This window comes from Harpegnathos saltator, unplaced genomic scaffold, assembly GCF_003227715.2.
Source record: "Harpegnathos saltator strain DR-91 unplaced genomic scaffold, Hsal_v8.6 scaffold224, whole genome shotgun sequence".
NCBI lineage: Eukaryota > Metazoa > Arthropoda > Insecta > Hymenoptera > Formicidae > Harpegnathos > Harpegnathos saltator.
Window position 1 is genome coordinate 900927 of NW_020230011.1, and position 26686 is coordinate 927612.

The following is a 26686-nucleotide window of genomic DNA, read 5'->3' on the forward strand; positions in this document are numbered from 1 at the left end:
CCATCTGCGCGAGTCTGCAAATATTTGTGCGTCATTTCATTAAAAAAAAAAAAAAGAAGAAAAAAAAAACGGAGGGCTCGCGCTTATCTGCCCATGCCGGAGAAACGTCGGCTCGATGTCCGACATTTGCCATATAAAAGGCCTCAATGAGCTATAAAAGACAAGAAGAAGATTTTGTCGCTTTTCTCTTACGATTCTCCGGAAAATTACTCGCGACGCGCTTTATGAGTCCGCCGCATGTTCTCACGAGTCCTCCCTCTCACTCTATATCAACGGCTTCATATATAATACGCACGAATAAACGATCGGAAATCGCGCGAGATGGCATGAGCGATTTTTTAAGGGCGTTTACATTAAGCGGTGCGCTTACCACACAATAGCGAGATAAACCACGACATGTTTTCCACGTTTATATCACGTTTACAAGCTTCGTCATGTTATCCCACGTATCGCGTCGTAAGCCGTGGTATTATAAATCGAACGAAGAGAGGGAGAGAGGGAGAGACTGTGAGGAGAGGGTGAGAATGGATGGGAGAGAGAGAAAGAGAGAGAGAGAGAGAGAGAGAGAGAGAGATCGTGTCACAGCTTCGTCGATCGACGTCGTCGCGTCAACAGGCAGGATCGCGCGATAAGAAAAAAAGTGTGCTGTCTCGATGGAGTATCCTTTCTACGCGTATTTACTCGACGACATTAGCAACCGCCTAACACACGCACATACGAGCGGGTCAGCTCTCAAGTCTCCTCGTCGTTCGTGCTGAATTAATTACCGTACCGTCGAATACGTAGTCGGATATACGTTCGCACTGACAGGATTAATTAGCGAGCCGATAGTTGAAAAGCCAAAGCTCGGGTCACCGGATAAAAGAGCTTCGAGGACGTTTAAGGGTCGAGGAATTAAAGTTCTCGACGGCGATAACTCACGCGCGCGGCTCGGCGATGAAATCTCCCTTATCGAGACAATCTAATTTTTTATCTCACGAGGAAGGTCCATCTGCGCGCGCGACGGTTATCCAGCTGGCGCTTCGCGATTCACCCCTCGCCCGCGCGACAAAAGAATCCCGTGTGTCCCGCGATTTATATTCCGTGCCCCTCTCTTTCCCTTCTCTCTTCCTACTCTCGTACACACTCCGAATGCGAGTACGGAATACGGCCGCATGTTCAATGAAAAAAAAGCCACGGCTAATTGCATTTTGCGAATTGCTGCTATTCGTCGGAAAACGCCGCGCACGTTTGGGACATCGGCGGCGCGACACCCTCTTTCAGCCTCTCGTATTTACACAGTCTCTATTCATGCTTAACGCATTGTTGTCCGGCTATTTTCGACTCATTGCCCGACTCCTGTCGTCGGCCTTGTTTTCGCCACTGTTAAAATACGGAATATCTCGAGGATCAATCAACAATGTTCCCCGCCCCGGCCTCCCTGATCGACAATATGTTACTCTTTAAATTTCTTGGGGAGAAATCCTACTCGAGACGAGTAAAAATTGACTCGGAACGAAAATAAAAATGCTATTATAGAATAATGGGTTTATATAATTAAAATTTATTAGAGATAAAATGGAATAAAATGGATAGGAAAAGAGAGAAAACCTAAATTTTCGATTAAAGTGGCTTTCCGAATGCATGCGAATGCAAGTTTCAATCCATTAGAGCAAATTTATGTGCAGCGATGGCAAAGTAAGTCGAATTCACTGTTCAATTCCGAATGAAAATATTCACTCAACGAAAATATCCGCGTTTTCACACACGGCACCATACGTATGAGAGATCTATTCGATTTTGAGCGACTCAGCCGCCACTTGGCCGCTGCTCTTCGAGTGGATTTTCAGCCGAAAAGCAGAATTTAGCGAATAAGGTGGGTCGTCGAAAGCATTCTTGCGGATCGCGCGATGTGAGAAATTTCGTTCACGTAGAGGGTGCGCGAGCCGACCGTGGTGTATGGAATTAGCGTCGTCCGGGCGACGATACTGATCCCGTATTTATGAAAATGCCGGTCACGGATAAAACTTAATTAGCGCGGCCGTAGCCGTAGGAACATGGCGGCGTCGCAACCAGGCACGCGACAAGCAGGCCCCTTGCGCGGCCGCCCGCGCCGATAAATTCGCGCGCGCGAGTGTTTACCCAATAGGCTTGAGGGAATGCACTAATTTGCCGAGCTGTTGCCGCGGAAGTCCACGTAATTCTATTAATCCAAACCCTGAAGCCAACGTGTCCGGCGTGTGCGTGTGCGTGTGCGTGTGCGTGTGCGGTGCAGTCACCGTTCGACGAAGTAAGCCACTAGCGCGAGCACGCGAATTTCCTTTGTGGGATGTCGCAAGTGGTGCGCACAGTAATTTGCAAGAATGCGAGTCGATGGACAAAAGTCCACACTGTCACGTCGCAGTGTCGCGAATCGCGCCCAGGCGACCGAGTCTCTCCGGCTGGGTAATATCCGGTCGTTAAACCGCTGGCCGCGCTGACATCGATCTAACTTAATATCCAGTTTTACGCGCGCGATATTCGAGCTTCGCTGTTGCGATTCGTGACGCGAAACATCCCGATGAGTAGTCCGGCGAACGTGCGCGAGTTAGCGTAGTCGGGGCCACCGCGTGGCGGTCGATGGAGGAAAACCGCAGCCCGAGCTTTCCAAGTTCGGCGAAAGCGCCGCGCCGGCTCGCGTCATTCCCGCGATATTCGAGATCGCCGCGATGCGCACGTCGGACATGCTTTTGGAGATATTCCACACGCGAGGCGGCAACGATGACGACGATGACGACGACGACGACGACGACGACGACGAGAGAGAAGACGACGTGGCGCAATTTCGCGCACGTGCCAGCCGACAAAAGTTCATTGTCGGGCGAGCCAATTAATTTTTGCCGGCATTCTTCCAAGCGCGGTAACGATCCTCATTAAGTCCTGACCGAAGTCCAGGATATCCAGTCCAATGTCCGTGCGTCGGTTTACGTTGTGTGATTATCGATACGTCTGCGATACACCGCGGTGATTGCGCGTCGATCAAGCCGAGAGTGAATTTTGCGTTGTCGACTGGCTGGATAATTGATCCGCTTGATAATGAAGTTCGAAACGTATATTTTACTTGTCTTATATCTTACCTTCTGCTCCCTCCTGCAGTAGGGGCAGATTTTTCCATGGAAATTTTTCTGTAAGATTCTAAAATAATCTGTAATGTCACGAGAGAATCGACGAAATTGATATTGAGCGGACAAGTGGTTCTTCAAGGGGAAATTACGTCGAGCTAGATTGTCGAGCGCGTTTTCGCCTAGCAACTTTTATCATTTTGACATGCCGAATGGGAATGCCGAGTTTTCGAGTTGTCCGCGTCGCCTATGTCCACTCTATGCATGATACAATACCGATAATCTAGTTAGTCTGATGAGAGAGAGAGAGAGAGAGAGAAGCGAAAAGTTGAAGTTTTATTCATACGAGGGGATACATTTTCAGCAACAAAGATCGATCCGAGATCGATGCGTCTCGAACAGGAGAAAAAGCTCGCCGGAGCATGTTGACGAACGGCAGGACAACACGCGCGCGACTTAATGTACGTGAGACACACCTCGCCTTTCTTATTCTCCGTTTGACGCGTCAGTCAAGCCGGAGATTAAACGGAGCTCGTGATATGAGCATGGAGATTACGCGCGCGATTTATAGCCGCACGGCTTACGAAGCGCGATTAAACGACGGGCGTTCTCGTTTGATGAAGTAAGCGCTCCGAGAACGTGCGAGAGTGAGTTTGCGAGTTTGCGCGCGTCATCAATCGGAGCAGCAGCAGAGACTCAGGAACGGAGAGCGAAAGAGAGTTAAAGAGAGAGAGAGAGAGAGAGAGAGAGAGAGAGAGAGAAAAGGGGGAGGGAGAGTAGCTACGATATCGCTTTTTCATCTGGGCCAGACGACGGTTCTTGTGCCGGCTCGGACGTACGAAAATTGGAGAACCCGATATTTTTCACGGTATTAACTCGCCCCTCGGTGTGTAAAGGCCGGAGCAGTTTTTACCGTACCCTGCGAGAGGTGTCGATCCGTAACTCGCCCCTTTTATTCGACTTTCGCTGCCACTCCCTCTATTTCTCTCTTTCTCTCTCTCTCTCTCTCTCTCTCTCTCTCTCTCTCTCTCTCTTCCTCTCCATGTCTCATCCGTTAGAACACGACGGCGGGATTTCGAACGCTCCGATGAGCGTGAATAGAAAGTCTTTGATTCTCTCGAAGACTCCAGCTCCAACAGTCATTGCCGACCCATACAGATCCAGTTTTGCGTTCTTTCTTTCCGCATAAAATATGACGGATAGCGTCGAGGAGAAGAAAACACCAGCGTGAAATCGAAGAAAGGAAAATAGCACATGTAAACATTCGTCGCATATAAAAATATCGCAACAGATCTTCGCAGTCAGAACTTTGTCCCCTCCTCCCCGCCCCTGTTAGATCTCCATCGGCCGTTGATTTTTCAGATGCGATTGATTACACTTTACACGGAACTTTATGAGACGCATCCTGGCTATCGCTATCCTGGCACCAATTCAACGGCATCTTCCGATATTTTAGTCCTGCCGTTGCGCAAACCGCGAATGTGCTTTCTCACCGGCGTTGAAACGATCCGCAACCGCTACAGACCACCGTACGGACGCTCGCCAGATTCCCTGTCCGTTGCGACGTTCCTAATCGGAGATATGTGGGTGGTATTTAATTTCAGGAGGCCTGAGCGGCCTTTAGAATGCGGATCGATCGATACTCTGTTAGAAGACGCTTAATAACAGCACGTGGACACTTCGATCGGCCGCTTGCGAGGCATTAAGGCGGCCTGAATTACGAAACGGCCGTTGTCTTAACGGCGAATATACGTAAAATTAGGGGCTTTGGCGAGATTGCATAAAATTGCCGGAGAAAAGCCTGGGAAACGTGGGCTTTCCGTGCAACGATGTAAGACGTCGATGAAGAGAACGAGAAAAGAAATGTTAATTAGAGAAAACGCGGCGAAATATGCAGATCGGAGATCTCGCAGCTCGCCAATTCCTCGCGAACAATTTATGTCAGAACGACGTCAATTTCTGCTGATCGTCGGTCTAGAGACGCAAATTCCAAGCAAGCAAGCCACACGTATATGTAACTCAATAGTTACAGGCACGCTTGGCAAGTAAGAGAAACCACAGAGGAGAGCTCGGTCTGCGACTAATGCCATTGGCAGTTCCACCGAGATTGGTCTGACCAATGTCCTTGCATTCTACTTGCGCACTGAATTCAGTCCGACCATTGTGGCGACGGTGCTACTGATTCGATTTCAGTTTCTACCTTGCGATTAGACTTTACGGTGATATCCGCCACTACTATTTTATCCGTTCAATCCAATTGCGCATCATTCGATTATCCTAGACGTCGATCGTTTAAACAAAGGACATCGGCAGGCGTGCCTCGATCTCCTGTCGAAAACACAGGGCTTCGCCATCCGAAGTTCTCTCTCTCTCTCTCTCTCTCTCTCTCTCTCTCTCTCTCTCTCTCTCTCTTTCTGCACCCTCAATGTCTCCAAAGGACTCGACAGAGCCGACACGTTCACTGATGCAAATTAATGACAGTGATTATTGGGAATGACAGGACTACGTGCTATATTATAGCATTAATTAAATAGATAAGGCATTCCCCCCGAGGTGACGCTACGAGATAAATGTGTCTGATAAAGCAGCACGAGCTGTTTAAATTGCTCGTTTGTTTAAATTGCCGATTGTGAAGCATAATTAGTAATCACCAAGTATCGACTTTATATATATCGAACGTGTCCTCGCTGGAAGCGGGGTTAGTCGGGAACAATGCCGCAAGTGTCACTTTAATAATAATTGTTTCAGACAATAAAACAATAGTACCGTACGTCCGTATGCTTTTGTCAAACGGATACCGAGAGACATCGCGTTAACTCGGAGAAGTATAAAATTTCTCTTCCTCTCAGACATCTCGAAAATAAATGTTGCTTCTTCGATAATAAGCCCGTAAAGTATTGTTAATGTGGAAAAATGATAAAGAAGAGAAATTAGAAGCCAACATACTGGAGAAATGGTTAGTTTGAGCGACAGCAAAAAGTCACTATGAAATTCACGATCTAATCTGTCGCTAGCCAGCAAACTAATCCCAGTCGAGTTGGCTTATCAGAATTAACTTCCTGGGGGGATTACAAGTCGACTTAATCGAGAACTTCATCGCATCGTAAAGCGGGATGCCTCTCCTCTCACTTTCTCTCTCCCCCTCTCTCTCTCTCTCTCTCTTTCTCTCTCTCTCTTTCGCTTTCTCTGTCGCTATCTCTTTTGTTCTCTCCTTCTTTCATTCTTTTCCTTTCACATACACGTTCCCTTCTCCCTTCTTTTATTTATTCCACTTATCGCTGACAGTGTTTGTGTGAAGATAAGAAGAGAGGTACGTTTTCAAAGATAAAAATTCACATAATAGCGCGTGGATAATACTGACCGCCGTTATCTGCAGGGAGGAAACAGGGAGGATTACCTTATATATTCTCAATGAGGAATTTCTCATTTTCTCGAGCGCGCGCTTGCGTCCGCGATAACGCATCTTACTTTTTTACCGCTCGCCAGAATGGCAATCGCATTCCCTTCCCCGACTTTTTCGAGCAACTCATATTCTCCCGTAATAATTACTCCCCCGCGCCCGTAATGAACGCAGCGTTTGTGCCCGCGCGAAATCGGCGGTATCTTTCTCCGTAACTGGAGGTGATATTTCGCCCGGTAATAGAGCCGCTGAGATCGAGTCGAAACTTTATCGTCGACCCTGCGCGCTCGTTGTCGGTCGAAAAGTCAAAAGTCATTGAAAAAAGTTGAATATTTTGACCTTTCGATCGCATCGAGCATCGAACGCTCGTTCCATCGAATGCGGACGAGCGGACGAAATGTGTTTGTTTGTACGGAACAGATCGCCGTAGTTTTAATAATTATCAGGTGTGCAAATTTTAATTCGGTGCCTTTCTTCATGAAATTTAAAGTTTATTTACAAAAAAAAAGTCAAGTTTAATGTTCGAAATAATTTCCATTCTAGTTTCTATGACTTTACTCCATCTATCATCGAGCAGCTAAAATGAATGCCCTCGCGGAAAAAACGGTTTTGATTCAATAAAGTCATCAATGTTTTTTCAGACCTTGTCAATTGTTTTAATATGTGTACCCGTTAGATAATGTTGAAGCGACTGTGAGCCATAGGTGGTAATCCGACGGGGCTGGGTCTGGCAAATAAGCCGCATGAGGGAGAATTTCCCAGTCCAATGTAGATAGATGAGATCTTCGTGCTTTATGATAGGCGAGAGCGTTGTCGTTACGAGACGCTAAATGCCGAATTAATTTGCACATCTAATACATAAATTTCCTTGCAGAGACATTAACGCTTCTCTCACAAGCAATAACACACACACAGAGGCGTAAAGCCGCTCCAGAGACTAGTTTCGCGCGCAGCAAGAAAGAAAATTAGCCGCTGCACGGTGTCGCGAAGTTAATGGCGCGCGATTTATCACGCACATCGAACCTTTTCGATGTTATCCTTAGGTGTTTGATCGCGCAGGCATGCGTTACTCTCTGCGCGACCCGGATTAATCGATACTGATCGCGGCTTCAGCGCGGCGGATCGCGCGTTGAATTGTGGAAAGTCACGATCACGTTCGGATAAAAAAATATGAGAACAGAGCCCCGTCATTAATTCGACACGAAAATTGCGGCTCGAGCCGTACAAAGGCCGACGATGATTATTTCGCGAATATTTCCGAGTTTGGACGATCAGTCTAATTTACTTCCTCGAAACTCCGGGGTCCAGAATCGTTTTTTATCAAATTTCCAGTTGGGTGCATTCCACAAATGCACCCAACTGGAAATTAGATGCACCGAAAGAGCACGAAAATAAAATCGCACATTAAACGAGCAATTTTAGCCGACGAAAAAGAAACGGTCCGCTAGATGTAGATGGGATGTCGGCTATTAAATGGATTAAACCGGCGAGCCGGTACGGCGATATTTTCGTTCACGAATAAATCGCCTCCGAGGCGCCCGGCCTCTGAATATTCAGCGAACGACCGAAATGCCGAGAATCTTGGGACATTCTGAGCGCGAACATACCGAGGTCAATCACGACCCCGCCGGTACAAATCCGCGCAGTCTCCGCCGCCGATTCGGCGCCGCGAAAATCTATTAACCGCCGGCGGCGTTAATGGATTTAACGGCTAAGAGCCCGGTTATCGTACGGTTATCGTCGCTCGCCCTCGCGCTTACCGAGGGGGTTCTTCGCCCGGCCACCCGTCACTTATGCATCATTCAGCATCATCGAATATTGCCGCGAGGGAAATCGAATGTCATACACGCGTCGTCGAGTTTTACGATGGCGAACCCGCCGTGGACACCGGATCAATGCTCGACTTCGAGAACGATCGATCACAAGGGCCGGAGGGAGCAGGAGGACGAGATGAGGGGGTCCCTTTCGTCCATCGACACAAGGGACCGGGAAAAGATGCAGAGAAAAACGAGGAGCAGCGCAAACAACTCGTGTAAGACGTGACGCGACAGGATCGTCGACTGCGATATCAACTTGAGTGCGGCGAACGTTGCTCGAAAGCTGGAGATGATTTAAGGATTTCAGGAGAAACGAGGGAAAGAAATCGGGTCCGGAGGGAGAGGGCGGGGAGACGGCTTTATGGGAGTCGTGCTAGCGAGATCGTGCAAGACTTTCGGCCGGGAATACGTGGATCGCTACGTGGATTGTTACGTGTACTACTCCGGATTGGCGGACTTTTCATCTTCCTAATGCAGACTACACACACACACACACACACGCGCGCGCGCGCGCGCGCATAAACAGTCATACGTGTGGACGTACACGGCGCGTACACGTGGGAAGAGGAATCTGGCCGATCTGCCTGCTTCGTACAACCGCAAGCAGCGATACCGTTACATTTATGGCGCGGTTTATACTGGAAGCTTCAGCCTTGATTTCCTCGAGCGTGTAATCCCATTCCGCTAACACATCGGACGTCAGTGAGGGGGATCGTTGATCGTCCTTAAATTACTCGCGAACCGAATATATCCGTAGTCCCCCCGCGTTTTAATAGTTCGTGGACGACCGTGTGTGATAATTGTGAGCGCATCGCAGCGCGGCCGAGAGTCCCGCCGTAAACGAGATTCAACGAGAGGCGGCGCGGCGCTACGATACGTAGCTTCGTGTAAACGGATCTCTCTGCGCTGTCTCCCTCTATCTCTCTCCCTTTTCTCCTCGTTTTTCATTTTGTCGGCAAAGCGCAGTCTCCCTACTTAGCGGCTTTACTGAAAAAGCGCGCGAATGACGTGCGCGCTTTTTCAGTATGAAAATTTTTAAGTAAACGAACTCTAAATTGTTTATATCGAGCCACTCGTTTACGTCGAGCTATCGAAAAATTGCACGCATTGGCGAGCGTACGCGCGGCGCGAAAATGTTTGTTAGCTTTTCGTCACGACCCGGATTAAACATGCGATTAAGTTTTCCGCGCCGGAGGGCGCGCTCGGATTTTCGATCCGGAAAACGATACGCCGAATTCGTCGACGACGCTTTTATTGAGATTGGAAATTCCGGAGGATTTCTCGTTAGACGGTGTATTCCGCCGTGAGAATGCCGCCGTTAGAATGCTCTTTCCCCAGAAAGGAGAGAAACGAAACTGGAACAAGCAATTACAAGCTTCTTCATTCGACAATCCGTACAAGTTACACTACACGTCTTAATTACCGGCACTTTTCTCCCCCTTTCCCCTGCCCTTCCTCGTTCTCTCTCTCTCTCTCTCTCTCTCTCTCTCTCTCTCTCTCTTTCTCCCGCCCCGGGGAGAAAATGCAATTCCCGTCTGATTGGGTCCTCCGCTCTCGCACTTTCTCCCTCGTGTGCCTCCCTCTCTCCCCATCCACAGTCGATCGGCCGATACGCAACGCGTTATTGATTCCTCCCCTCTGGAACATGTTACGTTAGGAGACTTATGTAATTGAAGGCGCGAGAGAGCGAGCGGAGCTCCTTTATGACGTTCCGCCGAGTCGCTTGTAGCGCGACAACGCCTCGCGCCGCGCCTTTTCAATAGACCGCCGTTTCGTGCGTCTGTTATCAATTGCTTTGTAGCGCGAACGGCGCAGCTTTACGGCGTGAAAACACATCCGGCAACTTGTGAAATCAGCAACGGAACCGTGTCGATTCAATAGCGCGCGCACAGAACCGATGAAGATACCGGGCCGCCTCTAGAAAATCGACCCCGGGGTCGTTAGGGGAAGCCGTGAGACAAAATCACCATCGATTGCGCAGCCGCAGCTGGAATTTCATTCTGAACGTCAAATAAATAATTTCGTATTGCGGACACTTTAAACATTCATCCGCAAACAGTCGGGCAGGGTATTTGCTTGCGCTCGCAGCGGGATTTAACCGAGTAAGATTCCATTCCTTCGCGCACGTTGGAATTTTTTTTCTTTTTCTTTTTCTTTCTTTCTTTTTTTCCGGTCACATTACTACTCACTGTTGATCTTCGTTGCAATTCGTCGGAGCGAGCATGATGATGAGCTACTGTTTTCCGTTCGACGGTGACGGAGACGGAGAGCGCAAACATCGTGACTACTCTATTGCTAGAGTGTAATCCACTGAACTGTAATAGTAATCTACGATCTACCGTGCTACGGTACGAACATCTGCTACGGTCCGGTCATTAAGGGAAACGTCGTTGATCAAAGATTCCTCCTATATATCACTATTAATAGACTAAAGCGTTTAGGAGAGAGGCCAACGTGGGTTAAAGCTATCTGTGCTACTTATCGACGGTGATCTATCGAAGCAGCGAGGGCCCAGGACTGCCGTATAAACGCCAAGCCCTTCGGTGCTGAGTACGCTAAATACAATATTACGGTTACATGCTGATCACTCTCTCTCTCTCTCTCTCTCTCTCTCTCTCTCTCTCTCTCTCTCTCTCTCTCTCTCTCTCTCTCTCTCTCTCTCTCTCTCTCTCTCTCTCTCTTTACGGTTTTATATAAAAATATATATAATATTATTTAAGAATCGCCCCTACACACACACACACACACACACATATATATATATAAAAATTTAGTTTATATACATATATATATATATATATGATTTATATGAGAATCATTAATTATGATCCTTATGATTTTTGATCCAAAATATTGGTGAGAAATCGGCAGATAAAATACGCGCTTGCGTGACGAAAAGACTGGCTAGCTGATAGCGTTGCTCATATCGCGATCGATCTTTTGGCGGCGCATTTAAATGTCCGTGATGAGTTAAGTGGACCGAAAGTTGAATACGAGGTATTCACCATCCATGTCAAGGATCATGGAACGATTTAATACGATCCGCTGGTCCTAACTGCCGCTCGTAATGCCGCGTCGTTGCGCGTAATTTCAGCGAGCTTCATCGCAACGTCCCGTCTCCGTGATTCCGCAACGAAACGATTCTCCGACGTGAAAGCGATCAGGACGCGCATAAAGGAATTTCGTGGCGATTAGCGATCCGAGAGCAGAATCTTGCCTTCCCTCCCCTGACAGAGAAAGAGAAGGGGAGAGACAGAAGATAATTGCGGAAGCGCAATCGTCGCGATCTGGTGATTAACCGACATTCAATTACGTGGGAATGGGTAAGATTATATCGAAGAGACAAGGACCGCTGTCGGAAGCTGCGAATTTCTATCGCTGATTCGCGTGCACGCAAATAAGCGAATATTTTGTACAAAATAAGCGAAATTTTTCAATTGAATTTTGTGACTGGGATTTGCAGATAAAACTACAAAGTGATCTGTAACTCTGCAAAGTATATCATTATTGTAAAGTGTATCATTTCGCAAACAAATTTGTCGCGACGCAAAGCAGCAGTGCATCATCGCGCGGAGAACACGCAGATTACATATTTTTATGTTTCAAACAAACGCATTAATTATATCAGAGACAGTGGCCGTGTGTTAAATAATTATTTTTAAATTCCCTGATTTTCCCAGGTTTCAGCTATTCTTTCTTACTTTTCTTACTTACGGTGCACTATTAACTACTACTTGCTCGTGCTCGTCTTTCCCGCTATACCCGAGATATCGCTCGGAATTTCTTTCTTAGCGAAATATCGAGTACATTCGTCGTCAAATGATAAAGAAACTGTCGCCGATGCTGATATGTCACATAGAACGGTAAACGGAAGTCACACTTGTCTCTTCTGCGAGAGAAACGAAGCGACGTTCGCGAGAATGCCGTAATATCCTCCGCCTCGTCATTTCAGGAAAGTAATTGAATTTGCAGCACACCCGTGCGCGCTCGTGCACGTGCTTACAGCTGGTAGATAGCATTATTATGAAAATGCGATTTGTGCCGCAACGTTGTTATCTCGGGGAAATACGACAGTGAATACAAGCCTGGCGCAGAGGACTGCGCTGTAACATTAAGATAATGCACGGTATGAACGGTAACTCGCATATATGCATATATTTGGTATTGCATGTAAGGAAAACGGCACGGCGCAGATACGATACGTATCGGAACTCGTAATACGCTTTTAACGCGCGGAACTCTCCAAAACGGCGGGAGCCGTGTGAATTTCCGTCTCGCGGCAATGAGTACTCTGGTGCAATCGCGCAACGAGGCTGCAAATAACATTACGTCGCAACGAATATAAACTCTGATGATAATGGCGAGCTTTTCAGATATTTAATGCTGCGACACTCGCGCACTGTCGTTTATTCCTCCGATTATTTACATCCGACATACGACATGAATTTAGCTCGCGCATGTGTGCGATGGACGATAGCGCGCGAAGAAAAATAGCCGCACGAGACACAATCGAAATCGACACGATTCATTCATAACGCCCTTACGATGCATGAAAATCCCTCTGAAACAAGAGTCATGCGAGTTATTATATCATCTCACAGCATTAACCACTCGAGCGCAATCACGTCGCAATTGCAAATAACACGACACGCGACCGTGATAATGGCTGGCTTCATTCAATATTTAACGTTGAAATTTCCAAGGCAATTGCGCTCGCGTTTATTTCCGCTGGTATATTCGCAACACACGTGTTTGATCGCGAGCGAGGCCCCCCTCTCTCTCTCTCTCTCTCTCTCTCTCTCTCTCTCTCTCTCTCTCCGACGAAGCTCTCTCCGCTACACATTAAATAAATAAATAAATACATCTGATGTAAAAAACGCGTTACTCTCTCGCACGAACGACGCACGAGGGTCGCACTTCGCAGGTCTGCGCTTCATACGTAAAATTTCCGCGAGGCGCTAAGCGGCTTATTTTTTATCGACACTCCCGTCGAAGGGAGCATTACGTTTCATTTTTCACAGGGCTTTTTATCGCTCGCGTTTTCGCGTTTTCGCTCTGCTCTTTATCGCGTTCATTTCCCGCGTGCATATCGCGAGCGGGGGCGGGTGTGTACGTGTACGGTAACTGCGTATTAGAAGCGTGACATTACTCGCGGAACGCCATTGCGAAGTTTGCTCACTCTGATGTATACTCACATCGTTTCCCTAATATATCTCTAGTAGTAGACTAACGCAACCCTGAGAGATTCTCTATTCGATGAACGTGATGAGGCATGGGAAACAATCCGTGCGATATGTCGAAAGGAATTAGAGAGAGAGAGAGAGAGAGAGAGAGAGGGGGGAAGGGGGAGGGAAAGAGGAAGGAATTACGAAAAAATTCTCTCTCTCTCTCTCTCTCTCTCTCTCCCTCTCTCTTTCTCTTTCGTTCGTCAACGCGCGCGGCATATGTGCTACGAAATGTAACGACACTTCGAGTTTCCCTCACGCTGAGATAATGCTATTTCAAAATCTTTCGTCAAGAGTGACGTGTCATCGGCCGCGTCACGGTCGTCGTCATCGCCATGTCAGAGAGCCTCAGAGCGCGACGGAGACCGGGATTTTTTTCAGCTCCAGCTGGATCAGCAGCGGATCACCACTGAGAGCTGCGATATACCAAAGACCACGGAGGGATTCACCCTCGTCGAGTATTCGAAGTCCGGCAATGGCGGAGCTCTCAAGAGTGGCGACGTGGCCGATGTGCGTGCGCGGCCGATGGAGAGTGCACGATCATCCGTCTCGTTTTACCTAGTCGTCGATTGCCTAGCCAGGAGCAAACGCGTTCTTTTATCGCAGCCTGTAAGAGAAAGCTCGACGAAGAAAAGAAAAGAAAAGAAAAGAAAAGAAAAGAAAAGAAAAAAAGTGGAAACCGAGATGGATATTTCTCGTGCCGCGCTGCAATCGACATTATCGCTGACCGCGTCGGAAAAATACGCTCGTTTGCACGTAGTTCCGCCTCCAGGAGCGCATCGGATCTCTTCTCTTCCTCTCTTCTCTCGTAAGAAACTCGACCGAGAAAACTCGGTCGTACAATCAATTTCGCCGTCAGAATAAATAATATGTCCGATGCAGTTAGTCCTCGATGGTTCTTCCTCGTCGCTCGTCGGGGATACGGCCGGAGGGGGGGGGGGGCGGAGGAAACGCGAGCAAACGCCACGTACGTGGCGATATTTTCAGAGAAATTATTATCGCGGCAGAATCCGACGTAGAGCATCGTTATTTAGGGACAAATCATTTTCTCCCGTCGATAATCAGACAACGCTGTCGCATGGTGGATGGCCGGTATAGATTATCGCAGCGTTTGCATAAGCGTGGCATTGTCCAAAACTATTCACAGCAACTTGCGGATCGTTCGACGATGGATCGTTGAAGCAGCACACAGTATAACAATAACAGCGAATATATTCGCGTGCACGATCCGATCGGTTCTCGCCCGGTAACGTGCCTTTCTCCATGTTTCGCGAGCCGTTACGGTCGAATTTACTTTATCGTTAGCTCTAACCATAAACATTCGTGGCGGGTGTAATGTAAACAAGAACACAAGAAAGTTATGAAAACTGGGGGAGGGACACGGCTCCGTGCGAATCGTCTCTCGTATATATCGCGATTAACACGGCTGCGATAAATTTCGCGAAAAGTCGCGTGAGAGGAGAAAAACGCGCGCGAGCGCATTTAAGTAGAAAAGATTGGGTTTAACGTCGGACTAGGCAGCGAAGATAAAAACAGCACTTTAAATATCGCCCTTAACACGCGCGACGTAACATTGGCAATAAAAATAATCCGCTCGAGTGCAAGCATTTGCATGCGAACGACGCGAAGACTCAACGATAGCCAATACGAAATCCCTCGAAGTATGTTATTGTAGCATGTCGGCGAAATATAAATACGATTTTTCAGCCTCATTACAGGGTGACTCTTTAATGCCGGAGTTCATAGAAATATCACGACCGTGACTGAAGTATCTATGTTTCTTTCTTATTGTATTGTTAGATGAAGGACATACATTTTTCATTGACTTGCCGAAGATAACGGTCTTCTTCACGATGTGATTGTTTCTTCTCACGACGAAAGAGAGTAAGAATAATATAATAAAAATACATTTTAGAATAACTGCAGATACGTATAATTGGGAAAAAGAATAAAAATTTAAAATAATGATTGCATATTGAAGAAAAATGAGAGAAGAGGAGTGTGCCAAATATAAAACTAACAATGTCCACAGGGCGCGGATATCGTAATAACCCGCGTAATATTTTTTATCTGCAAAATTTGCAGAAATATCATGCAGAATTTTGTCGCGCGGCGAGCAGCGATTTTTTTAAAAAGATATTGCTCAAGTACAAACAATGTGCGTGATACGATGAAATATTTTCCGGAATGTGTGTGAATCGAGACTGCAAGATATTTTAATAACTCCTATAAAAGGTCCCCGAGAATGCAGGACAGAGTGACGTATATTAGTATATTTTTTTCTCTCTTCCCGGAATCGAATTTGTCCGTATTGAATTGACGACTAATTTTAATCGATTTGACGTCACGGGCTAAATTGCTGGAAAAATGTCAGCCGAACCAAATCAAATATGTGAGACAATCAACCGCATTATTATTATCGTTGCCGAGTGCAAAATTGCGAGCGATTATAATATATATCGTCGGACTGCGCGTGCGATTTCGATTACGTCCTAGTTAAATAGTATTATAGTATTATATACGCGATGTTCCGTGTTATCAGGGCGCATCTTCACAGAGCGTAATTATTACGCCAACGCGGTTAAACACATAGATATATACGCGGTTAAACACACAGATATATACGCGGGGCGAAGCTAAAAAGATCATAAATATTTACGCCGCAGCAGGCAGAAGCGCAGAACGCTCGTCCCTTTATAAACATCATTCTGATTCACTCTGTGCGCCGAGTGCGATTCACTTTGCAGACTACTCTGCGCGCGCAAGTTCGCGTTAAAAGCAATGGTACATATCTATCCTGTATTACGGAGCGTGCGACGCGCGCGCGTGATACGCTTCAATGGGAATAATAACAATTTGCAACTCGCCCGGCACTCGCCTGATGCAACGATGAAAGATTTACGAGGTCGAAAAACCGCAGAGGTTTTCCCCCGTCAACAGAAAAGAGAGAGACAGAGATAACGTTTCATCGTCCGTTACGTTTTGTCACGCACGTTAAACGTTTAAATAACGACCGGAGACGAAGATCTCGTTTTTAAATACGAGTCGGTCTCGCAATTAGTCTCGCATTTACAGCACGATTATGAGCACGATCGTGGAAATGGATGTCGATTCGCCGACGGCGTTAGCGGAAAAACTCACTCTCACCGAGCCAATGTTTAACGGCTTTACTCCGAAATCGAGCGCGCGCACTCTCCATCTCGAAATAGTAGCACGGAATTAACCGGCGGAATAGCCACCACCAACCAGGAAGTCGTATTTCAATAGCCGGATGGATAAATGCAGTTCCGCGCGCCGCGCGATCAAGTTTTTCCGCAACGCGTCTCGACGAGCCGCGTGTTTTGATCGTCCCGCCCCCTACACCCGTAACACAAGATACACAAACGGGGCTTTCTTTGTATGCCGCGGCGTATGTTTAGATTGCGAGAGATTACACCACACTCTTCTCATTCTTTCCGATAGGTCCTAATAACTTTTTGCATTTTACGGCCGCGCGCGCGCGCGCGCGCGCTCTCTTCTCCTCGCTCGTCTCCGCCCGTTTTCGCGAAGACAGAGGCATTCTCCTGAAATTCTCGCCCGAAGACAAACACTGCTGCTTTATTTTTCTTAACAAGACTGTCTATCGTCTGTACAGTTTACTTAGGCCGGCGTGATTCGCTCGCTAAACACCGGGAGAACTCACCGGGTTATGTAATGAAATTAATGAGAAGGCTCGTTCGGATCGAGAATGAATTTCTCGAGACATGATGATCTCAGGTGCGAATACGACTGAACGGGCTAACGCGGCCCGGTGTGAGATCTGCGAGAAACGATCTTACGAGAGCGAGAACATCCCCGGCGAGAACACACCTCGGTCTCTAAAAATATATCCAAAAGGTGAAGTCCAACATTCCAGGAGGAAATCAGCGCCCTACCGTATGCGTACGGTCGATATAGCGATCGATATAGCAGTGAAATAATGAACTCGACGTATGAATCGATGAACTCGCAGAAGTCCCTTCGCGGCAATTCCTCGCGAAATCACGCGATCATGAAGTTGCTAATCGCGACGCGGCGGCCGCGCGCGCAAATTCCTACGCAAACGCCGCATAATCGCATCCGTCTCCTACGCGGCCGGTCGGATCCCAAGATCAACAGAGAGCGCCGCAACTGGTGGCAAACGTCTCCGCCGAGACGTTTGCTCATCTTCGGCGAATTCGATATCGCGATCAAACAGCGCGCTCAACAATCCCCTGCATATTACATTTGCCCCCCTGCGACGTGCCGCGCTCGCGCGTCCGCCATGCACTTCGACAAATTTCCGCTACCGGACATAGGTATTCCATTGGGTGTGCACGTGGGGACGTGCTTTCTCGATCGTTTATAGGAAATTTCAACAAATTTCCACAAAATCACTAGACATGAGCACTGAGGGACAGATGGAGGGAGAATAGGTTTCTCCGTCTATGGAAGAAAATAACCACGTGTTCCATTAGCCGATACTCAGTTACCGTCAAAGAAGTTTCGCTCCCTTCACCGGGCGAGCTCTATACTTCCGGAACTAAACTTCGCGAGAGTGCAGATCAGTAGACGCAAAAACTGATTACACGCCACGTTACTCTTTCTCTCCTTCCTTCCTTCCTTCCTTCCCCTTTATTTACTCGAGAATTTATTACGGCAAATGTTTATTCTCGGGGGAGCTTATTACGCGGGCAAACGTTTATCCGCGATCGCGGCCAATCTTCTCGCGGAAAGGCTCACGATACAAATCTCATAATGTGAGACGGTGCTCGAAATGAAGGAGCATCCGATAAACTCGCCCCGTCGGCAAACGATAGTCTCACGTATTTCGGCCATTAAGCCGCGTTCCGGCGCTCGTGCAAATCGATGCAGGACACGACGTCGTTTCATGCCGACGAAACACTAATATCTGAGAAATTACATCGCTCTCTCCCCCCCCGGTCTTTCTCTCTGCCTCGCGGCGTCGGTCGCGCGTTCAATCGATGACGTGTGAGAGCCCGAGCGACGACGTCCACCATCACCTTTGCCTTGCGTCATGCCTTCCCCAAAGGAACCGAGTTTCACGAGTGTCGCGACCAACAACGCTTTCCCCGCGCTTTCCGTGCCGCTCGCGGCAAAGGGCTCGCGCGCGCAATTTCACGCGTAGAATTGCGCCACTTCGGCTTTATCGTGCGCTTATTACATTCCGCTTGAGGATGCGCATTATATGTGATACCACACGGAGAGAATTCGAGCGCGTGAGGGTAGACCTGGTGCGCTCTCATTTCCAGCGCGGTCTCAACGAGCGCAGATTTTATGAAGTATGAGCACTCGCTTTGCCCCGCTTTGCTCTTTGGCGTTATATGCGCGCGTGGTAGAGACGCCGAGGAATTATTAGCGGGCGGGCGCACAACTTTGGTCGAAAGGGTGCTATACGTTGAATCATTTAAAAGCAACAGCGGTGATTCATCTTCACCACCAGATGCTGCGCATCGCGCGCGCGCGCGCGCGGCCGTCCCCGTCTGATTCGTTAAAGATATTTGTTTGTAGCAAAGTGTCTCTTTCGACGGTAACGACGGTTACCGACAGGAGTGAAATAGAGCTCACTAAAAGCATCGGCTGGCACACGGTCGAGGTCGAGGTTTAATTCGAACGAATTTTCACGCGTCCGCAATTTTCGTTATTTCGCGGTAATGAAACATATTAACGATGCAGATTGCAAACCGCGCATAAAGCTGCTCTCGCTGCGAAGAGAGATAGAGCGACAGAGCGAGCGAGAGAGAGAGAGAGAGAGAGAGAGAGAGAGAGAGAGAGAGAGAGGGCGGAGGGGGAGCGTATAAAATCGATGCGAGTTAATATTCAACGCATTGCCGTAATTCGTTGCAATCAAACTTTTTTCCGGGAAAGGAAGAACGGATTAAACGCAGCTGCTCGCGCTTCCTCGCGCATTTATTAATCAATGTCAGAAATTTGTCGCCGCGTAAGAATACTTTATTTTCGCGAAAATCTCTCTCCGTCGCTCTTCCCGCAGGACGCAGTCTCACGACATCACGGCAGGAAATTTATTTTATACACGCGCAAGGGAGCCGGAAGTTTTCTATCTCGAATATGTCGGACGCGATTGAAATTCCGGGCTTCCCGTCGATCGAGATGGGGCCTATCGATGCCCCATCGTCGACGATTCTGCACAACGTGTCTCGTTTATGAAATAAATTCTGTTTTGTATTTTCCAGAGGCTGCAGCCGTTTCGTGCAGCTCGAGAAGCGCCTCGCGGGAAGCTTCCGTCGGATTGCGACGGATCCACGTCGCAAGCCACGTCAGTGGGGCCGATTGGACGGATCGAGAACGCGCGCGCCTATCTCTCGCGGGACTTGCATACTCAATACCGAACACTTTGCACATACATGTAAACTGTGATGTATAATTTAAGATTAATACAATATGCCTGTATGCGCGAGCATGCGCTTGTCAACTAGTGCGAGCGATAGGCTCGGGAGCTACGGAAAAAGAATAATAATAATAAACCAACTGTCAAGAGTGTGGATGATATTATCGCAACGTTATAAATGTGTTTCGATCAATATGGCTTGTTGACGATGTACTTAGTTTGGAAGTCATAATAATAAACGACTATCTCTATTCACACACATACGCACACTGTTCGCATCATTGGCGTCTCGAATCGACCAAGAATAGTTTCATCGACACACGCACACTCGTTTCAATGGAGTAAGAGAGAGAGAGAGAGAGAGAGAGAGAGAAAAAGACTCGCGGGATATATTAGAAGCTCTCGCGCGTCCCGGTCAGTCAATGGGAAGCCGAGCAGCAGTATCATGGTCTTTTATTACGAGAGCTGAAATTGTCCCGTATATCGAGTGATATTGGAAACTTAAAACAGCGGGCCGCGCGCTAGTCGGCCCACAAAGAGAGAGGTTAGCATACTTTGAGAAAGCCGAGAACAAAGCGGAAATGCGCGTCCCTTTGTCACGGGATGTCACAGGATGCAACATACGGGTCAGTATGACGGATTGCTTGCCTCCATTCGGACGATAATGCAGAGACATAATTGCCGAAAAAGTATTGGTTATCGAAAATAGGGCCTATTTTTCAAAATTTTTTGCAGCCTGATAGTTGCGATCGATTAAGTTGCAACCAATATTTATACTGCGTTCTCTGGTCCATTCATACTTTTGCGGAAGCGATCTTTTCTTGAAACGTGGATGAAATACAGTACATGAGACTTGTAAATATTTCTGTATTGTTCTTTCTAATTTTCAATTTCTGTCAAACTTTTCAACGTAAGAAAGCAATTAAGAAATTACGCGAAACCAGGAAATATGTTGTATTATTTATCTCTTTAAGTATCGCTCTTATTTAATCTGTTTAATTCTGCTTAATCTGCGTAATATTTATTTTTCAGTTTCATTTTTTAAACATCTTTTTTCATTCATTCAACGAAGCTCGACTCCTGTCGCTAAACGGTCGATAAATTGTTACAACAACGATCACGGTGCAAAATTAATTGAATTTGTCATAACTGGGAGCACTGCAAATATCATTGTCAACAAAGTCAACGAATGACTTTTTCGGCAACCTCTGCATTATCGTCCGAATAGAGGCAAGCAACCCGTCACAAGCAAACTGACCTGTATGTGCTGTGTACACCCTGTACACGCTTGACGTGCGTGTTTCGTGTACTAATGGCCGGGCCGGCGAAAAGCGGCTCTGCTGCTCCTTCGGCTTCTGAGTTGTTCTCTCTGTTGCATTACCAATAAGTCGATAATAATGCACGCATTTGTGCCGTTACATCCCGCGGAATGTCCGCTCTTCCGTTCGAGCGCTCAAGCGCGGTCTCTCTTCTATCTCGGACAGAAAAAGAAATGTTTCGACCACATGGGGCGAGGCTTTCCACAGGCGCGCGTATCCTTCCCCGTCGTTTCCTTCGTCTTGACCGTCTTGACTCGAGCGGAACCGAAGCGAAATATCCTCGTATTACAATGCGTGAAATTAATACTTATCCGCAGGCGGTGCGCGCGTTCCGCAGCGTCCCTCGGAAACGCGCAAGGAAACGCGGATTAATATCCCAAAAGGGACCACTCCGCCGAATCCACTAACAAAGCAAATAAAAAGGCCTGACCCTTTCCGATCACGCGCGCTGTCGTGCCTTCTCATTTTATTCCCTGTAATGGCGCATACCCCGCGCTCTCGCTCTCTTAATCCGTCGTCAAATATTTAATAAAGAAAATCGGCACCCCTGTGTGCCCGGCTTTCTGCTGACACGCGAGTAAGCGCCATTGGAGGATCGTCCGTCACGTAAAAGAACTCGCAAAGCGTCCTCTCGTCTCGTTCTCGTTTGATCCCGCGATGACTCGTCATTCCAACAACCCAAAGAAAAATCCGTAACATCACAATCACATCACAAATTAAAACTTGGACGATCACCAGTGAACGGTCGAGGATACTTGGGTGGGAAATATGTAAAAATACGCGAGAAATCATCTCTCTCATCCCGGCGATATCGCTCTCAGCCAGCCTGGCAGATCTTTTTAAAATGTAAAAGGAGAGAGTGTCGTCAATTCCCCCTCCCCCTCCCCCTCTCCTCTCTCGCCGGCGAGCGACAAGGTTTTTGCGTGTTGATGAGAGTTAATTTAGCAGACACGTACAAGGAACGGATGCAAATCAGCCATCTAAAGCGTCCGTCCGTCTTATCTGTCGCATTTATCCTCGACGCGGTAGGGATGCGCAGGCGGTAGGGACCGGCCGGCGGCGGGAGTAGTTGGCATTTAAGCGTCGCCAGGACGAAATGAGATGAAAATTACGAGGTCCCCACGTCCGAGGGTAGCGCGTGCCGTCCGCGGGCGGAACGATGGGCAAAGTTTCCCGTTGCGGACAAAAAGGCCGGAAGGCGGAAAAAGCGCCGGAGCTTTCCGCGCGACAGGAGCAGCGTGAGGAGCGCACGGAACGACGGAAAACAAAAGCAAGAGGATTATTAATGAGCGCGTTAAGTCAACGAGGACCGCGGCATTACGTAGCGTGAGGCAATGGTCCGTCCGTTTCCGTTGACAGACATCGACGGAAATTGGCCGCTTAATTATCGTCCGCTCTCTTTTTCAGCACAACCCGACAAGCGGACGAAGCGAATAAATTGCGAGTCCCTTCGGGACGTGCTTCGTCGCGTTATAACTCGGCGATGTGGCGCACGGCAGAGCGAGAGCGGTCGCGCACGAGCGCTTCTTAGCGGCTACTCTCGTGATGCATTAGAGGCGGGTTAATTCACTTCGGAAGCGAAGAAGGCCGCGAATTCGATTCGAAGGATTCGCCACTACATCGCAGTGGTTCCCCCCATCAGTTTCGCGTCACGAGATATTCCGGCCGAAAAACAATTTCAAACAACGTACCGTGTCTATGAAGCTAAAATAACTCCGATCGCAATCAAATGGACGGAACGATGGAAGTGTTCCCACATAAATTACAATGTCGAAAGTTACAAATACCTGGAGGTGAAACAGAGCTCAAATGTAACACGCAAAATTAAATTAAGCTCGGAGTATTCATAAATCGTGCTCTCCGAAGTTACGAATATATCAGGCAGACGAATAAAACAGGCAGAAGAGAGAAAATTTAATGTGTTGAATATTTTCGACTAATCGGAAGAATTTCGGTTCCATATAAAATTTGCAATTACACAAAAGCTCGGGAAATTATCCATTAAATTAAATTACACAAACATTTTAAATAAATATTAAATTGCGATAAAGCGTTGCGCGCACGATCATTGTAGATATTGAGGAGCAAATTAGTCGGAAATTATGTCGAGACTTTTTGCAGCGGATTAAAAATTAATAAAGCAAAGTGCGTTGGGAGTGAAATCGTCCCAATCGACAAAACAAATCAGCTTGAAGGAGCAAAAGAAGGAGCAGAGGATTGATCAAGGAGTTAAGCTGTCGATTAATCAGGCGGTGGATTATATATGCACGTCACGATTATCGCCGTGTTGTCGTTTATAACAGAATTATCTAAATTACGCTATTCACAAAGAAATCATTAGACTCGTTATTAATTATCCAAACGGAGACAACAGCGGAGCGTATGTACAACAACGATCGTATATATCGAGTTGCAAACTGGGAATGAAATATCGCGGCCGTGCTGCAGAAGACGAACTTTACGCGTAAATAACGCGTTGGAAATCGTATAATAGTTCAATGTTTACCATCGTTAAGGGAGAACGGATTCCAATTTGATTAGAGAATCGCATTACCTCGTTATTCATGCGACGTACCGCCCCCGTTCCGTCGCCATTATTGTTGCATTACCATAGCGTATTATCCGTGATGATGGCAATTAAATTTGTTTTCAGACGATGTGGTCTACCAAATTATTGATACTCTCGCGCGGTCGCGTTGAAAGCAGCCTGTATTCCCATCACGGATATTGTTGTATGCATGTTTAAAAACGTTTCGATTAAACTTTTTGGTTTTTCAGCAAATTTCATATCGTCCCGCTCGTTTCCTTTCGTCTTTGTGTTTCGCGAAAATTGTACGCGCAAAACGGTGCAAGTTTCATATGAAAAGAATGAGCGAAATACACGGCAGAATTTATTCAACCAAAGAATATACGAAGCTAAACGTTAAAATAAAACCATAATATGTACAATGAACTGTTTTTTAATTGAGAACCCGAGAAATATATTATTCTCCATCAAACTCGTGACGCGCGTGGCCATTGCACGACGCAAATGTTTATCGATGATGATTAGATGTATCCCTCGCACGTAGAGAGGAGAGTAGCAGTTGTTGGTTTTTGGAAAAAAAAATATTTTCCAATCATCCCCCAGGAGGAAACGATATTAGCATCGATGTTGAGAATCGCGAGAAGAAGTGAAACGAACGCGAAGTCATCGGTCAGAAGAAGCACGATCCTGCCTTACGCGAATCTAATCGACAAAGAAAGTTCGTCCCGTGTCGATAACGACGCGCCACGTCAGGGATGAAACGAGAGAGAGAGAGAGAGAGAGAGACCAGGAGGACGAAAACGGAAAACAAAGAACGTCGACGGAGTCGTTAATGAAACGTCGACGTCGACGATGGTGGTGGTGGTGCGATAATGGGGAAAGTGATAAGTATCAATCCTAATATACCGCAAGCCCTCTAATTAACTTCTACGATGGAAAGTAAATGAGTAAGAATATTCCATGCGTCGCGTTCCCCGCGGTAATTACGTCCTAATGAATCGATGGGTGCGTTTCGCTAGAGAACGGAGCCTAGCGATCTATGAATTTGTTCTTTGTCCCTCTTAGTTTCTCGGCCAAGTTATAAATTATTCCGTAATAATGCACATCAATTAATGCAAGTAACAACGTCACATTCGACGGAAGATACCATTGCTCGTCACATAATAATGTAGAAATATTGTATATTTTTGTGCAGGAAGCGGCGGAAAAATGGAATTTTTTGCAGAAACATTTCCCGCGGGGTGAAGTAAACGCGATGGTTATTATTCGGTAATAGGTTCAATTTTCTCATAAATCCCAAGCTAATTTTATAAATTATGCGTGTTTATATATATATATATATATATATATATAAATTTCCTCTGTCTCTTTCCTCATCGAACTGACGGATTACGGCAAATTCGCGGAACGTTCGAAAGCCTCGAACAAATTTATACAGCAGCCAGTGCTTATCCGCCACGCCTTACGAGAGTGATATTTGCGTTATAAAAATTTATCGGTCGTTGAAATTCAAGCAGACTTGTGCCGGCGCACAGCCGTAAGCTCGAGCGAATAACGTCCGTCGCCCGGGCTTTACCGTTAAAACCGTTAAAACCGCGCGCCCCTTTTTCTTGAGTTCCTCGTCGCGGAATCGCAATCGACGTTTGCAAGATAAATTTTATTCCGTTTGTCTGTCCGCCCGCCCGCCCGTCCGTCCGTTTTTCCTTCCTCCCTCCTCGCTTTTCTTTATCTCGCCGAGAGGATTACTGTAAGGTAAATTCACTCTTTACGCTTGTGTCAGGTAAATCAAGATGAAATGACTTGCCACGCACGTACCGAGAGATCTTGCGCGAAAACGATTCTCGCGCCTCGTAAAACACGGCTGCGGGCCCCGTTCTTATTGAAATACCCAATGCTCAAGATATTGCCTCTATTATTGCTTATATGATATAAGCGCGTCGAACATCTCGTTGCATTTTAAGCACCAACGCAACCGAAAACCACTAATTACACTTGCAAAATGCCAATCGCGATCTACAATCTGTAATTAATCTAATGCTGTTTCATCGATTATTAATGAAGCTTTCGATGATTAACCACATCTGATCCGTTCTTCGGTTGTGTAAACCCGAACTTACACCTGTGACGAAAACTTGCACGCTGACGATCATCGGGAACCAAATTTCCGTCCGAAGCGAAGATCGTTTCGTACGCGTGCGAAACAACGTGGGAAATTTTATCACGCTGCAGTTTTAAAGCGACTCGTAGTACGCATATATAGTTCTGTGCACATAGGAAGCATAAGGAAACGCGCGCGTTCTCCGATAATAAAGGAATTTAATCATCGAGTAGATTGCTCCTATTCAGAATTTCACGTTAGAGCGAAAGAATCTTGAACGGCATTCAGCGTGAGAACAATGCTTTTGCTCAATAGGCAGAAATCTGTGTAATAAATGCGACCGATTGCAAAATCGGACTAACGGGACGTCATGTTTTTCGGAGAATTCCCGCGTGACTCGATCGGCAGCAAGTTCTTCCGACCGGAAAAAGGAAAAAAATTGCACGTCACACAGTAATATCAAGGCGGAAAAGATCTGTTGTATTTTTCAAGTTACTTTTTAAAGAAACCTTTTATTACGAAAGTGACGTTTGATCGTCTAAATCGTTTCTAATATTGTAATAACTTTTAGTTTTATCTGCATTTCATGGTCATCATTAATATATAAATGTTAAAAAGTTTGTACTAAAAAATAAATAAAAAAATTAATTTAACAGAGATTTTCTTTGTTACCGTGAGAAATTCAATGTTATAACCGTTCACACTAGCGGTTGATCAACGACCGCGTGTCTAACTAAATACGTACGTCTTATATATTTGATAATTGTTATTATTCTTGTTGCGACGTGTTAAAATATTATCTTTATATGTTAAGATATTGTCTTTAAATTAAAAAAAAAAAAAAAAACAAATC

General features: G+C 46.7%; 1 protein-coding gene across 1 annotated transcript in view; it reads left to right on the plus strand.

Annotated features, from left to right (window-relative positions):
- LOC105188933 (prolactin-releasing peptide receptor) overlaps window positions 1–20144 on the plus strand; it is a 45379-nt gene extending 25235 nt beyond the window's left edge. The window contains exon 2 of the mRNA XM_025298556.1: window positions 19735–20144. Coding sequence (XP_025154341.1) covers window positions 19735–19911 — 177 coding nt within the window. The 3' untranslated portion in view covers window positions 19912–20144. The remainder of the gene's footprint in view (window positions 1–19734) is intronic.
- Window positions 20145–26686: the final 6542 nt, after the last annotated feature.